This window comes from Quercus lobata, chromosome 9, assembly GCF_001633185.2.
Source record: "Quercus lobata isolate SW786 chromosome 9, ValleyOak3.0 Primary Assembly, whole genome shotgun sequence".
Lineage (NCBI taxonomy): Eukaryota > Viridiplantae > Streptophyta > Magnoliopsida > Fagales > Fagaceae > Quercus > Quercus lobata.
Window position 1 is genome coordinate 27,780,689 of NC_044912.1, and position 15,127 is coordinate 27,795,815.

Genomic DNA, 15,127 nt, shown 5'->3' on the forward strand with positions numbered 1-15,127 from the left:
AGAAAGTAGCCTTAACTTACGGTTAAGTTTGTAGTCAAACTTTATTCTTTCAATTAATGTTATTAAAATTAAAGAATATAATTGTAGAGATAGATGTTGAGATGCCGATGCCAAAGAGGAGCACACAAGGAAATTACATGGCAGGCTTACTTAAATGATAAGTATTTTTTTTTCTTTGTTTTTTCATTAAGATATGCTAATTGAACTACAAAATTTTTGACAGACGGATAAGTACTCAATGATTACATTTTATGATTACATTTATAATATTATTATATAGCTTCGGTTTTATGTAGGTCTTTAAAAAAAAATTATACTAAAATGTGTTAATTAAACTAAAAATTAAGGTCTTTACCATGGAATAAGTTCTTAACGGTTACATTAATGATATTATTATATAATATCCAATTAATGAATGCCTTTAAAAAATCAATTAACGGAGGTGAGTATCTATAAACTATAATTTACTGAACTAGTAAATTGTGAATGATAGATAATCACTTCACATGAAACAATAGCAAAATATAATATTATTTAAATTTCTCTACCAAACACCCAATAACCCATTAAGGTCTTGGTGGCACAATGCCGTGGGATCGAAGAGTTGACACTAGACTTTCTTTGTTAAAAAAAAAAAAAAAAAACCAACCAATTTGCTTCTGATCACTCCGATCCCAAGAAGACTACACATGAAACTACCTCGATATTCTAAAAAACAATAATTTTTCTTTGTCGTAAACGTAGGCCTGGTCATTAATCATTTATACACGTGTGGATCACCGTACGTTTGCTATATTTAGCAAACTTTGTTCGTTCTGTGAAAGGTCGATCCGCCGTCGTTTCGGTTCTTGTACCTTACCGTGGTCTGAAACGTCCGTTAAGTGTTGCTTCTCTGAGATCTCTCGTGTTTGGGTCAGCGTGGATTCAGGGACGGCTTAATGCATTTGGAGGCTAAGGTGAAAATTGATCATCTTAATTTAGATGCAAAATTACTACTAATTAACATGAACTACATAGAATTTTTTTTTTTTTTTTTTGGAATATTTAAGACAGAAAAAATTTGACAAAATTTGTCATACTTGTTGATGTGGTAGATTGATAGTAGTAAGTAAAATAGTGGTGTTAGTGGTAGATTTAGATAAAAACTAGTAAAAGTTTGCTAATTAAACTTTTATTATTATTATTATTATTTTTTTAGAAGTGCAACATTCACAATATTTTTTACAACAAATCCTAGATTTTAAACTGCTTTTTGTTTTTATTTGAAAATATCACTATAATTATTTTTTTGCCATCAACAATAGGCTGTAACAATCTGCTACTTAGTATTAGTTGTAAAAGTGTTGTGAAAAATATTGTGGACGACATTGCATTTTTCTCTATTTTTTAATTTGTTTTTCATCTAGTAAAAAAAATTATTTTATTTATTGATTATAAATAATCTTATTAGTTAAAATTTGGGGGCCTTTTTTTTCTTGGAGCCTTAGGCGGCCGCATTTTTTGCTCCACCATAGAGCCGGCCCTGCGTGGATTTTGTCTTTGGATGATTGGATGCAATTTCCTTTTTAACTGTTTTTATGGTCAGAGTTATTTAATCAATATACATATGTATATATATATATTAAGGGGATTCAGAAAGTTAGTTATTTTTTTTTTATTTATTTATTTATTTTTTCTGTAAAAAATATCCCTAAATTAATTAACCAACAACTTAAAAATTGGGATAAAATAGTAAATTGGCAAAAAAAAGTTAGTTATTACTTTTTTTATCGTCAAAAATACCCCTACTTAAAACTTAAAAATGGGATTAAAATAGTAAATTAACAAAAGTAATAAATTTTTACTTCTACGTTGAAATGTCTTTCTGCTACTAATAAACTTCTACTTTTACGTTAATTTAAATTCTTACTTCTACTCTCTAACTCCATACAAAATAGGATCACTCTTTTGTTAGTTTTAAAACTCTTCCAATCTACAAAACTCACTTCACGTATTCATTTTTATTATTATTTTTTTTTGTAATTGGAAAAAAGTAGAAATCTCAAATTATAATAAATGCAAATTATTAATTTTTACCCAAAAAATAGAAGAGCCTCCGCGCGTGCTCAGAGGCTAGTATGTATTAATTAAATATATTAATTGCTTTGTAACAACTTTGGATACCGTTTATTTTGCTGAAAACTGAAAACTAAAAACAATAAAAAATCATTTTCTAGTTACTATTCACTTTTAAAATTACTGTTCACATGCCTATTTACATTTGAACAGTGCAATAGGCGTTGATTTAAAAAAAACAAAAAACGCTTGAAACGCGCAAACCAAACAAAAACCAAGTGTGCTATTTTTTATTTGATTGTAATTTTCACCTAATTACAAAAGAAAAAGGTTAAAGTTACTATCAACTAATAGGAATTTTGCAACTCAACTAACATCTTTTTATGTTTTTAAATGTAGAGTTTAAATCTTCTCTCTTTCAAATATCAAATTATATAAATATATATATATATATATATATATTTATATATATATATATATATATAAATCTTCTCTCTTTCAAATATCAAATTATATATATATATATATTTATTTATTTATATATATTACACACCACCATTCAAAGAGCTAGAAAAAGAACAGAGTTCCAAAATTTTAAGGTTGAATAATGGTTTGAAAAGAAGTTGAAAAGATGTCATAATTAATTAAAATATAAAATAAAGATATAAAAGTTGTAAATATTAGCAAATTAACTAAAAAATATATTTAAAGAACACTTTATACTACTTTTGAATAAGGGTTCGAAAAGAAGTTGAAAAGATGTCATAATTAATTAAAATATAAAATAAAGATATAAAATTTGTAAATATTAGCAAATTAACTAAAAAATATATTTAAAGAATACTTTATACTACTTTCAAATAAATTTCCATAATTTTTGTAAGGATAATAGAAAATAACAAAGTATAATTTTTTTTTTAAAAATAATCTTTAAAGTAGAAAGCATTTTAATTTAAAATAAAATACAATTTTTAAAATAAATTCATAAATAGCATGTTAACATGCAAAAACAAATTTCTTAAATCACAAAAGACAAAATTTAGCTATAAGACTAGTTGTAGCTTAAAATTATAACATTACTTAATAAAATAAACATTACTACATATTTTGAAAATTTAACCGTTAAATTGCATGATCTTTATGCTCTTAATACATAAGTCAAATTTTGTGTCAATCAGATATTATTTACTATATGATTTATAAGCTTAAATTTTATGCATAATTTTAAATTAAAAAAATTTACAATTTAAACAATTTATTGATAACATAGCTATTGGTCATTAATTTTCTAAAAATTTTGCAAGCATGGGTGGGGCAAAATTGCCATTCCTAATGGGGGATATAAGAAGAAGATGTAATCTAATGGTGGATTTGTAAAAATTCTCCTTCAATAAACAGATATTAAGTAAGGTTGTAGTCTAAAATTACAACTAATTTCATAGCTAAACTTTGTCAAATTACAAATAAATTTACCAAAAAACCTAAATTTGGTAAAATAGACAATTTTCAAATGTAAAAAACCGACTTGATCAATCACCAGGTTCACAATTAACCCGATCATACCAAATTGCTCTGTTTGGTTTTGAAAACCACGGCTATAAATTTTATTATAAAATTTTACAAATAGACATAACAATTAATGATCGTAATTGGTTACACATCACAAAATAATAAATAAATTTTGATTACTTTATTATTTTGTATTTAAAAGCTAACATATTATATATATATATATATATATATATATATATATATTAATGAATTAAAAAAAGGGTTCATATGGTACGGTATCATTGCCCTAGCTCACTTAAATCCGAATTCTATGGCGTGGGACCACCGAAACTACTTGTGACATATATAAGGTTAGGTCAAGTATTTTGTTAATGTCACATTTTCCAATATCTTTTCATTTATTAAGTATTTTGTCACAATGAATCTGTGGGGTCATAGAGTCCAGTGATATACATCCACCTTTTGTACTAAGCCTGAGGCCCATGCCGAGGCCCATAATCGCATATAAAGAAGACAGTGGCGATCATGACAACCCAAGAAACCGTGCCGAGGACAACTCTATCCTCGACTAGCCAAAGCCAAGGTAGAAGAAAAGTGATTTATTGACAAAGATAATCTTCCAAAGCACTTCAAAGAAAAAGATAAGTACAACAAGTAAGCACACTAGAGCATGGCGGTAGAGCAATTCCAGGAAAAGTTGCTACCTCCACATTAAATGCTCCGCAACTAACACTCTAGCCGCATTAATGTGGAAATGATAACTGAGCAGTGGCTTTTCAGACTCATAACTACTACCTAAGAGCTTTGGGAGGAGGTTGATGTGATAAAGACCAACAATAGCAGATCTGACATGCACGTGTATGGTGAAGATGAAGAAGGAAAGTAGTATATAAGGAAGAAGGAGCTTTGGGAAAAGGGATCAGAGATTTTACCAGAGAAAACACTGTAGTAATCTGAACTAACTTTGTAACCATTGTCATTGTCACTCAAGAAGCAATAAGTTGAAGCTCCTCGGACTAGTGCCGAGGATTGAATTGCTTGCTTAAGTCCATATTTGTTTTACTTATTCATTCTTTAAATCATCTTCAAATGTTGTTACACTCATTAAAGCCCAGTTCTTCTATTCACTCTCTACAAATTTATTGTATTGGACTTGCTCGGCTTGGATTCACTTATCCCTTAGGAATAGTGCTCAAACCCAGTCCCTAGAGAATCTATGAACAGTAATGTTAGAGATACAAATTATTTTACAAAAATATTTTACAAACTGCTAATGTGGTAAGTGATTATTACTGAAAGTTCAAATAGTGTATAAAACACCCTTGAACGTTTAGACCCCAATAACAAAAATATCAATTCAAGCTTAATGTCAAAAAATAAATGTGCGCAACATGAGCATAAGCTAATAATCGAATCGATAAAAAAATCTAAACCATAAATAATCACAATCACAGCAGTAATTAGCTGGTAAAGATAAAGAGAAGAGAGATGCAAACACAAGGACAACACTTGATGTATTATCGAAGAGGAAACCGAAGCCCTCGGCGTAAAACCTCTCCGTCGCCCTCCAAGCGGTAAGTAATCCACTAGAAAATGTAGTTGAGATACATGAACAGCAATAGACCCTCCAAGCCTAATCTACCTAGTGTACCTAAGCCCTCCAAATTTCTTGTTCCAACGAGGTTACGCCCAACCTATTTCTTTTCTAGCTTCCCGGGTTCCGCTACTTGACCATAGCATCAACCAATGTAGATTGGTTCCTTTCTAACTGCTTCCCAGAACACCAAACAACCCTCTCACAGTAATGGATATGGTGAGAAAAGGTTTTGGTAAAAAGCCTCTTAAGGATTTAACAATGGAGAGGAAGAGAGTTGAGGAATTTGAAGAGTCTCTTATGTGAAGATTGTGGATGAATCAATCTTGTATAACTCCAGGGTTTCTTTCTCAAAATTCTCTCTGGAAGCTCTCTTTCTTTCGTGGGTATAAGGGGTATTTATATTGGGGTGAGAATGGAATGTGAAGAATCAGGTTTTTCAAAACAGGGCTGGCTCACGGCTTGACTGAATCGTGAGATCCAGCCGCTAGATAACAGAACGACCAGTTGTCCTATTTTGTCCTGTAGTGCTTTAGCTAGTATGACGCTTCAACTTCTGGTATGCTTGGCACGTGTGTATCTTCTGGCGGCTTGCAGCCGTGAGTCACCCGTGAGATCCAGTCGCGAGTCTCTGTTTTCTTGTACACTCTTGAGCAATTCATCACACTATCTCACTCACTACCCTTACAACAATCCCACCTAAATACAGGGTTACTAATTGCTGAAATACAAGAAAATTTGGCACTGAATAAAGCCAACAAGATGGTTGATTAAATTCAATCTTACAATTACTATATGAAAATGTGATATTAATGGTAGGTCTAAATGAAAACGAGTAAAAAGTTGGCCTCAGTTTTTAAAAATGTTGTAAACTAACTTGTGTCTGTAGCATTATTCATCTATGAATTGATCATATTTTTTCTTCATACTGATCATGCTTGTTAAGTATTAAGTTAATTGAAGATGTAGAATTAGGTTATCTATTAATTTCCCATAATTTTATTTTTAATTATTTTGAAATATACTAAATGTGTGAGTTTATGAATTAGATAATAAATTATAATCAATATGAAATTCAGCTTATATAACAAGAATAGAGAGAATATATAATCTAATAATGTATATTTATTGAGCTAGGATATACTAATATTACTTGTAGTAAACATTATGTGTAGTGCAAGTAAAGTAACCCTAAAGTTAGTCTTGGGTGTACCATACATACATACATACATACATATATATATATATATATTCTCTCTAATGGGTTTATTGCAACACACAAGTTTTATCTAATAATGATGTGGCCACTTAACGATTTTGGTATCCTTCCAATTTTCTCTAATTAATCTATTTATTCTCTATTCTAATAAGTTTTTTACGCTTTATTTATTTTGATGGAAAACCTTGTGTAAAGATAGTTTTTCGTATTTTTCAGTGTTTGGTAGCATTAAAAAAAATAAGCCAAAGGAAAACTATTTTTAGTCAATAGAAAACGCATGACTTATTTTTAGAAATTGTTTTCCACTATTTAAATTAAATAAGAGAAGTTAGGAGATTGTTTTTTAACTCACTTAAAATTGTTATCATACATAGGAAAATGATATAGTTTTATAGAAAATACTTTTTGAAAAACTTATTTTCTAAAAAATATTATTGCCGAAACAAACCGAGTGCAATTCATCTCTACATTCTCAATTCGAATAATTATTCTACTATGTTATCATAGTTATGTCTTACCTTTTGTGCGCAAACAACTTTTTAAACTCTCAAATTTGTTTCTCAAAAAAAAAAAATCTCAAATTTAAAATAGGAGATATGACTGTTATGATGAAATCTCAACATAAATGTTAAATGGGTGGCTATGATCCTATCAGTACAAGATTGACCTTAATTACTGCAAGTGCATATGGATCTGCCTACGATGAAAAATTACTATATGCTCTCATTCAATTACTTAATTAAGTTCATCTTCAGTAACATTGACCAAAACCAAATAATGCCAACTAAATAGAAAGTGGAGATACCAACAACAAAAGAAAGAAAAAGAAAAAGAAAGTGAAAGTGAAAGTGAAGATTTTTATCGGCGTGCTAGAGCAAAATCCGCAGAACTTTGGTGATTGGTCACGAAATTTCGATACTAGAAGATTTCTAATTGCTTTCTACCAGATAGTCTGGCTTATACATATATATCCTATATCAGATCTCTGCAGATATAGGGCGATTTCATGCATGGATTCTGCAAAGAGCATCCATCTTTTGTAGCGTTGACCTTTCAAGAATGGTTAGATGAGATGAATATTGTTTTATTACTGTCACCGAAAGAAGCCAAAGTTAATATTATAAAGTTAATAGCATATCACTTTGCAAGAATGGCCAACTCCACCTGGCTAAGCTGCAATCCATGGCTTCAACAAGTGGCAAAGAAAGCATGCAAGCAAGCCATGCCCATTAGAGGGAACCCCATTAAACGTCCGTTACCGTTAGATATGAAAGGTCCATTGCCAAGCTCAGAAAGTAACTCATAATGGTTAGCTTTTAACTCAAGCTGAGTTCAATTCTTATCCTTATAAATAAATGCACTATTCCCTCACCTTCCTACAATTCAATGCTCTTTCTCTAACGCTCTCTGCCTCTGGATTTCTCTTCAAGTAATGGATCCGCTAGCTGTTTCACTTCTTTCCCAATTTCCTCTCTTCAGCTTTGCAATCAGAAACATTTATCTCTAGGCATCAAATTGACAATAATCAGAGGTATTATGAAGAGACTAAAAGCATCACAGATTTTTATCATATTCCATCTAATTAGATTTCAATTTTCTTCTTAATCTTCCTTGCAATTTGTATATCATCACAGTCCATTATTCTCATGCATTGATCTTGAATTACATATACAAATTAAATCCCTTTAGAATTCATAAAATATCATATAAATTAAAAACATCCTCATAAATTTTTTTTTTTCATATAGACCCTACAAATCTTTTGCATGTACGTATGCAGTTTGTGTAATTGACATCTTTCCCTTGTTACAATTTTGCCTTTTTGTTATAACAAACATGATGAAAGGCATAAATCCCAGCATCTACGGATTCTCCGAACACCAATTTCCCAACCTCGTACCTCCGGAATACTACAACAACACCATCAACAACGATCACATCGACGAAGCTATCTTTGGCTCCGATGAGTTCCGAATGTACGGCTATAAGATAAAACGGTGTCCGAGACTGCGAAGCCACGACTGGACCGAGTGCCCCTATGCTCACCGCGGCGAAAAGGCTCAGCGCCGCGATCCACGTAAGTTTAGCTACTCCGCCGTTGCATGCTCGGCCTTTCGAACCGGCAAGTGCCTCAAGGGTGACACCTGTGAGTTCGCGCATGGAGTCTTCGAGTATTGGCTTCACCCAGCTAGGTATCGCACGCGTGCATGCAATGCTGGGCGTTATTGCCAACGTAAGGTATGTTTTTTTGCGCACACGCCTGAGCAGTTACGGTCTGAGACTAAATACAAGTGCCACTACACGTACCGACCAAGAATGATCGTCGGCGGAGATGGGGTTCGCGATGGATCAAACGGTCAGGAGGATGCCACACCGCCGCCTTTGCCTTTGCCTTTGCCGGTGCCGGTTCAGTTGGAGAAGAAACATGTTGTTGAGAGTTGTTGTGATGGGGTTTCGGAGGTTTTGAAGAGTTTGAGGGGTTTGAAGATAAGGGATGTTGAGGATAATTGGGAATCATCAGAGTCAGATTTGCCTCAGATCGATTGGATTTCAGAGTTGGTGCAGTAAATATATATATATATATATATATGCAGGTGTGAGAGATCTGATGAGAGTAGATTTCACTATTTCAGAGAGATGTTTAATTGGGGAGTAAATATATGTATGTGTGGTAAATTAATTTCTTACTTTTTGGTTGAAGATTGTTTAATATGTGAGTGTCCGCAAGGACTTCTTTTAATTATTCCCTGTAATTTGTACATTTGATTTTGATATTATTTATAATTAAGTATCTATGTTTTCCTTTGGTTGTATTGTTTTAAAGTTTTTAATTGTTCTTCCTTAATATGTGTTGCCAGGAATGCATAATGGAAGATTACAGTTCTGTTGTCATAAATCTGGGTGAAAATCAATCTAAACTCCTCTTTATATATTTGGATCCAAATTAATGAAACTGCTGTATATTGTATTCTCTCCCATTGTTGTTAATTAATTTTAGGTAAACTTATGATGTTCAGCCTCTAAATTTAGCATGTCATCAATTTTCATCTTATAATTTAAAATTTAATTTGGCAATCAAATGTCAAGAGCGTGTAGGTTTATTGGTTGACATCTCTTGATATTTTCAATAAAGACATCCTATATTTAAATTCCCTTATCCCCAACTATTGGTGTATTAAAAAAAAAATCGTATAATAAAAATTGTGGAATAACAATGACCGTCTAATGCTAAAGTTATGGATCTATACTTTACTTATGAGGCATGAGAAGAACAAAGTACAGAGGAGAGAATAGTGAATAAACCTTTATATGCTATCAAAATATTGTATAATTATCCTCATTTTTTAGAGATAACATATGGAAGTAGGCCAATGATCATTGGTTTAGAATTTTGATACATATTTCCAAATTACTAAATTTAAAGCGTGACAACAACTTAAAACTTCACTTTATATAATCTTACCAAGAAGTCTATTGATACTGAATACTTTACCAAAATTTTTCACACCTTCCTTTGTATTTTTGTGTTACGGTGGGCCAGTCATGTGAAGTGGCAATGCTATGTGAAAGAAAGCGTGAAAAATTCAATGAAGAAATCGGTGCTCCTAATCGTATAGAAACCGTGAAAAAGGATTTTTAGCCAGTTGCTCTTTGGTTTTATTGTAACTTCCACTCTTGTGGTGGATATATATCTGGGCTTCAAATTAACTTTGACATCTTCATTCTTTACTTAGCAAAAAAAATTAAACTAAACTGGAAATTTAAAGTATTTTTCAATTGAGAAATTTATCATTAGAATTTCTCTTTCTCGACTATCAACTACGTACTTATATTATTTTAAAAAATCTTTTTAATTAGGTTTTTAAGTATTAATTTTAATAACTTAAATAAAGAGTTTAAAATTTTGATAATATCATTTCCCAAACTTTCTCTCTATTTTATTTTACCACTTCCATTCGGACCATTCCTCTCTCTCTCTCTCTCAAAAATAACTATAGATATTTTATACACTCCATCAACGTCTACTTTGAATTAATCTCCAAAACATTTTATATTGTTTATATGTGCAAAAATCATTAAAGGAGTGATGGCGAGGACAAAAATAAAGATGGTATGATATATGTTGGTGGTAGTGACAGTAAAGGTGTTGCATTAGTGGTTGAAGCAACTATATATGGTGGTACAGTAGTGGTGAAACTGGTTTGGTGGTAGCCAAGACAGTGGTAGCAATAACAATGGTGGTGTGATAGAGAGGGCGAGGGCATAATGGACTGGTGGAAAACATTTTCATTATCTGAAAAGCGACACCTTTTTTCATCATTGTCCAAGAAAAATACATTTCTCATTAATTTTGTATTCGTTATACCAAAATACCAAATAATCATACCAAGTAAGTGGTAGCAATAACCACTTATAATGTTAACCTTTTTTTTTTATTTTTTTTTTATTTTTAAAGTTAATTTATTCATGCTCAAACACTACACTTAGTAAATAAATCACTTTTAGACTTTATAAATTTAAAAATTATTCATGACAACCCAATAAGTTAATGAATTTTGAAATCTTAATTAACTCATTAATGTGCATGATACAATGATATAACATTAAGCTCACAATATCAAATTCTAACGTTCATTGCATTTAGACATCGAGAGTTTTTTTTTTGGAACGGATCTGATGTTGGTTTGATGGAAGAAAAAGACAATATTTCTCAGTGAGCCAAGACTGGATTTGGTTCTTTTTTTTTTTTTTTGGATAAGAAAACTTTCATTAGACCTGAAATTGAAATACAACAAAGGCAAAGAGAGCAGCACAGTTACAAGCAATCCATGTGGATCAAATTTCTCACTACTGGAGGAGACACACCTCTCCACTCCAGGTTTATATCATTACATGCATCTAGCAAAACGGGCAAGCGCATGCGCTACCCTGTTATAATCCCTTTTCAAGTGCCTGATTTGCCAGCTGTTAAACCCGTCAAGAAAACATAGAATTCCATGGAAAATATGGCCGATTTCTCCTTTGAAATCCTTGGATAAAATGCTTTGAACTATCGATAGTGAGTCAAATTCAACAATAATTTGGTGAAGGTCCATTTCCTTTGCAAGCAGGATCCATGCTTCCATTGCTAAAGCTTTAGTCTCCTCCACGGAAAAATTGCTTGGGAGTATTCTACAAAGGGCAGCAACAGCATTTCCTCTAAAGTCCCTTATAACCACTCCAATACTTGAGCATCTTCCATCATCTGCAGTTGCCCCATCAACATTTATCTTGTATACCTTAGCTGGTAGCTTTTTCCAACAAACCTCACAGGACGAAGGACCCAATAGATAAAACTTTGATGCTTCTTTATAATCAAAAAGCATACTTACTGCATAATTCCAGACCAGACCTACCTCCTGATTGACCGACTCAAACACTCTCAGATTTCTATTATGCCAAATTGCCCAAGCTACCACGACCATAAGATCTAGGTCTCTAGGAGTTCTTGCATATAAGAGTTTTAAAGCCAATTCAGAGAAATCCTGGTTTTCAGCTCCAATTACAATTGGGCACACTCCTTCCACTGATCCCATATTTCCTTCACAACACCACATTTGAAAAGAGTGTAGGGAATGGATTCAGCTTCCAGCCCACACACGGGGCACATTCCATCCATTTTTACCCCTCTCTTTCTTAAATTTAGCGTCGTTGGCAAAGCATTAACACAAGCTTTCCATGTGAATATTCTTATTTTTGGGGGGATTTTTAACTGCCAAATTCATTTCCATAAAGGTGTTCTAGGATCACCATGAGAGCACTCTCCACTTCTTGATGAGTTTATCATAGTGAGGGCAATATAATACGCACTCTTCATTGAAAATTCCCCTATTTTGTTTCCCACCCAAATTATTTTATCCTCTGGAAGATTGTAGCTCAGCGGAATATTGAGGATTGTTTCTACCTCAAAGAGGAGGAATAAAGACTTCAATGTATCAACCTTCCATCTTTTAGTATCTTCATCAATTAGGGTAGAAACCATAGGGAAATCATCAAAAGGCCGAGGGGGAGAGATTACCTTATAGGTTGTTGGGGTGGGAAGCCACTTGTCCTCCCATATGTGGATTAGTCTACCATTGCCTACTCTCTATCGGGTACCCTTCTGGATCACTTCAAGACCTTTAAAAATACTCCTCCATGTATATGAAGGACTACAACCCAGCTTTGAATTTAAAACATTCCCATTTGGGTAGTACCTAGCTTTATAGACTTTGGCACAAAGGGAATCTAGATTGGATAGGAGTCTCCATCCTTGCTTGGCAAGCATTGCTTGGTTAAAGGCTTGGAAGTTATGAAAGCCTATACCACAATTTGACTTCGATTTACACATTTTCTCCCAGCTCACCCACGCGATTTTAGACTTTTCTTGTCGTTGCCCCTACCAGAATTTCCTTATCATTCCTTCAATCTCCTCACACAACCCTTTCGAAATTAAGAAGCAACTCATTGTATAAGTGGGAACTGTTTGCGCTACGGCCTTTATATCAGGACCTCCTTTCCTCCAATGGACAATAATTTTCCTTTCCACCTTGCTAATTTCCTCCCAACCTTTTCCTTCACTTCAACAAACACTTCGGTTTTAGATCTTCCAATGATGGAAGGAAGCCCCAGATATTTACTATGCCTAGTGTCTTGCATTGGGCCAATAATGTTTAACACCTCACATCTTTTTTCATGGGTAGTGTTGTGACTGAAGAAAATTGAAGACTTCTCGGCATTTACTTTTTGACCAGAGGTAGCTTCGTAAAACTCAAGAATCTTAATGAGTTTATGGCATTCTTGATTAGTAGCTTTGTAGAACAATAAGCTGTCGTTCGCAAAAGATAAATGAGTAACCATAGGACATCCCCTGCAAATAGAGATTCCACTTAACATCTGATTCCTTGCTGCATCCTTAATTAATGATGAGAATCCATTTGCACATAACAGAAACAAGTAAGGAGATAAGGAGTCTCCTTGTAGGAGACCTCTTGTAGGAAAAATACATCTGTGGACTACTCCATTGATAATCATAGAACAGGAAACAGTAGTTAAGCACTGCATCATTAGTTGAATCCATTTTTCATGGAAGCCCATTTTTTTCCATTGCTTTCTCAATAAAAGCCCACTCCACACGATCATACGCCTTACTCATGTCAAGCCTAACCGCCATAAAGTTTTCTTTCCCCTCCTTTTTATGTTCTAGATAGTGCATCAATTCAAAGGCGACTAATACATTGTCAGTAATGAGCCTCTCCGAATGAAATGCACTTTGGTTTTCAGATATAATCTGAGGGATGATGTTTTTTAGGTGGTTTGCAATTACTTTAGATACCAGCTTGTATACTACATTGCTTAAACTTATCGGCCTAAAATCAGACATTTTGGATGGACTATTGATTTTTGGGATCAAGGTAATGTTGGTTCTATTTATATCAGCAATTGACATATTGGAATTTAACACATTCAAAAGCATACAAGTAATGTCATTCCCTACCACATCCCAATATTTTTGAAAAAAGATAGCAAACATATCGTCAGGTCTTGGGGCTTTTGTGGGGTGCATTTGTTTCAGAGTTTCTTCCACTTCTTCCCTTGTATATGTTGATATCAATCTCTAATTCATCTCATCAGTTACTCTGGTAGGGATTGTGTCAGTGACTTCTGAAATTTTGCTAGGGTGAGAGGTAGTAAACAACATCTCAAAGTAAGAAATAGTCGTTGCTACAATGCTCTCATTTGTATCATACCAATTCCCATTCTCATCCCATATGCCACTAATTGTTTTTTTCTTTCTCCTTTGAGAAGCCTTCGAATGAAAAAACTTTGTGTTGCGATCCCCTTGACATTACCAAAGAACTTTTGACCTCTGATGCCATAAGATCTCCTCGCAATTAAGAAGATCATTAATCTCCCTTCTTAAACTGTTTATCTCCTTTCCCATGATTCCGTTCCTATCTTGGAGAGTTAGCGCATTAAGAGCTTTCCTTTTGCTTTGGATTTGCTTTGGCACATAACCAAAAACCAACTTATTCCATCTTGCCAAGTCCGCTGTACAGTTTTGAAGACTTGTAGCTATTCCCTCAGGTGTGCCTTGGTGCAAACTACCCTCCCATGCATTTTTGATGATTTTCTTACACTCCTCTTTTTTTGTCCACATTTCCTTGAAATGGAACCTACACTTTCATGAAGGCTGCACTGTAATGGAGTCAACAATCAACAGAGTACAATGGTCAGAGGTCGAATCTACCAAATGGAGGACTCTTGTTCCATTAAACATGTTAATCCAATCGTTGGTGGCGAGAGCTCGATCTAACCTCAAATATACGCGGTTAATTTTCCCCTTCTTGCATGTTACACCAAGTGAAGTCAGGACCGCTATACCCCAAATTTGTAAATCCACAGGCATTAACCACCTCCCTAAAGCCATCCATTTGCCTTTGGGGTCTTGGAGGCCCCCCCCCCCCCTCCCCTCAACTTTTTCTCCCCAAACAGAATCTCATTGAAGTCACCAAAGCACAACTAAGGGAGTTCAAATTTTCTGTTCAAAGCAGCAAGTTCTTTCCACGACTCTTTCCTTCTATGTGCCTCTGGGTTCCCATAAAAACCTGTGATTCTCCACCTAAAGCCTGAGTCTTGCTCTGTGATAATTGCATCAATAAAGCTTCTTGAATATCCCATGATTTCCAAATCAACTTCTCTTTTCCATAACATTGCTAAACCTCCTC

At 33.5% G+C, this 15,127-nt stretch overlaps 1 protein-coding gene across 1 annotated transcript; it reads left to right on the forward strand.

The window, feature by feature from the left end:
• Nucleotides 1-5,702: 5,702 nt before the first annotated feature.
• On the forward strand, nt 5,703-8,948 carry LOC115961517 (zinc finger CCCH domain-containing protein 54). The gene is made up of 3 exons (XM_031080491.1): nt 5,703-5,720; nt 7,860-7,911; nt 8,227-8,948. Exons 1-3 carry the CDS (start codon nt 5,703-5,705, stop codon nt 8,946-8,948), a joined length of 792 nt encoding a protein of 263 aa, XP_030936351.1.
• Nucleotides 8,949-15,127: the final 6,179 nt, after the last annotated feature.

What these genes read in the sequence shown, in the direction of transcription:
- LOC115961517 (XM_031080491.1), top strand. An exon ending in CAAATTGACAATAATCAGAG is followed by an intron (nt 7,912 to 8,226) that starts GTATTATGAAGA and finishes ACATGATGAAAG; the next exon opens with GCATAAATCCCAGCATCTAC.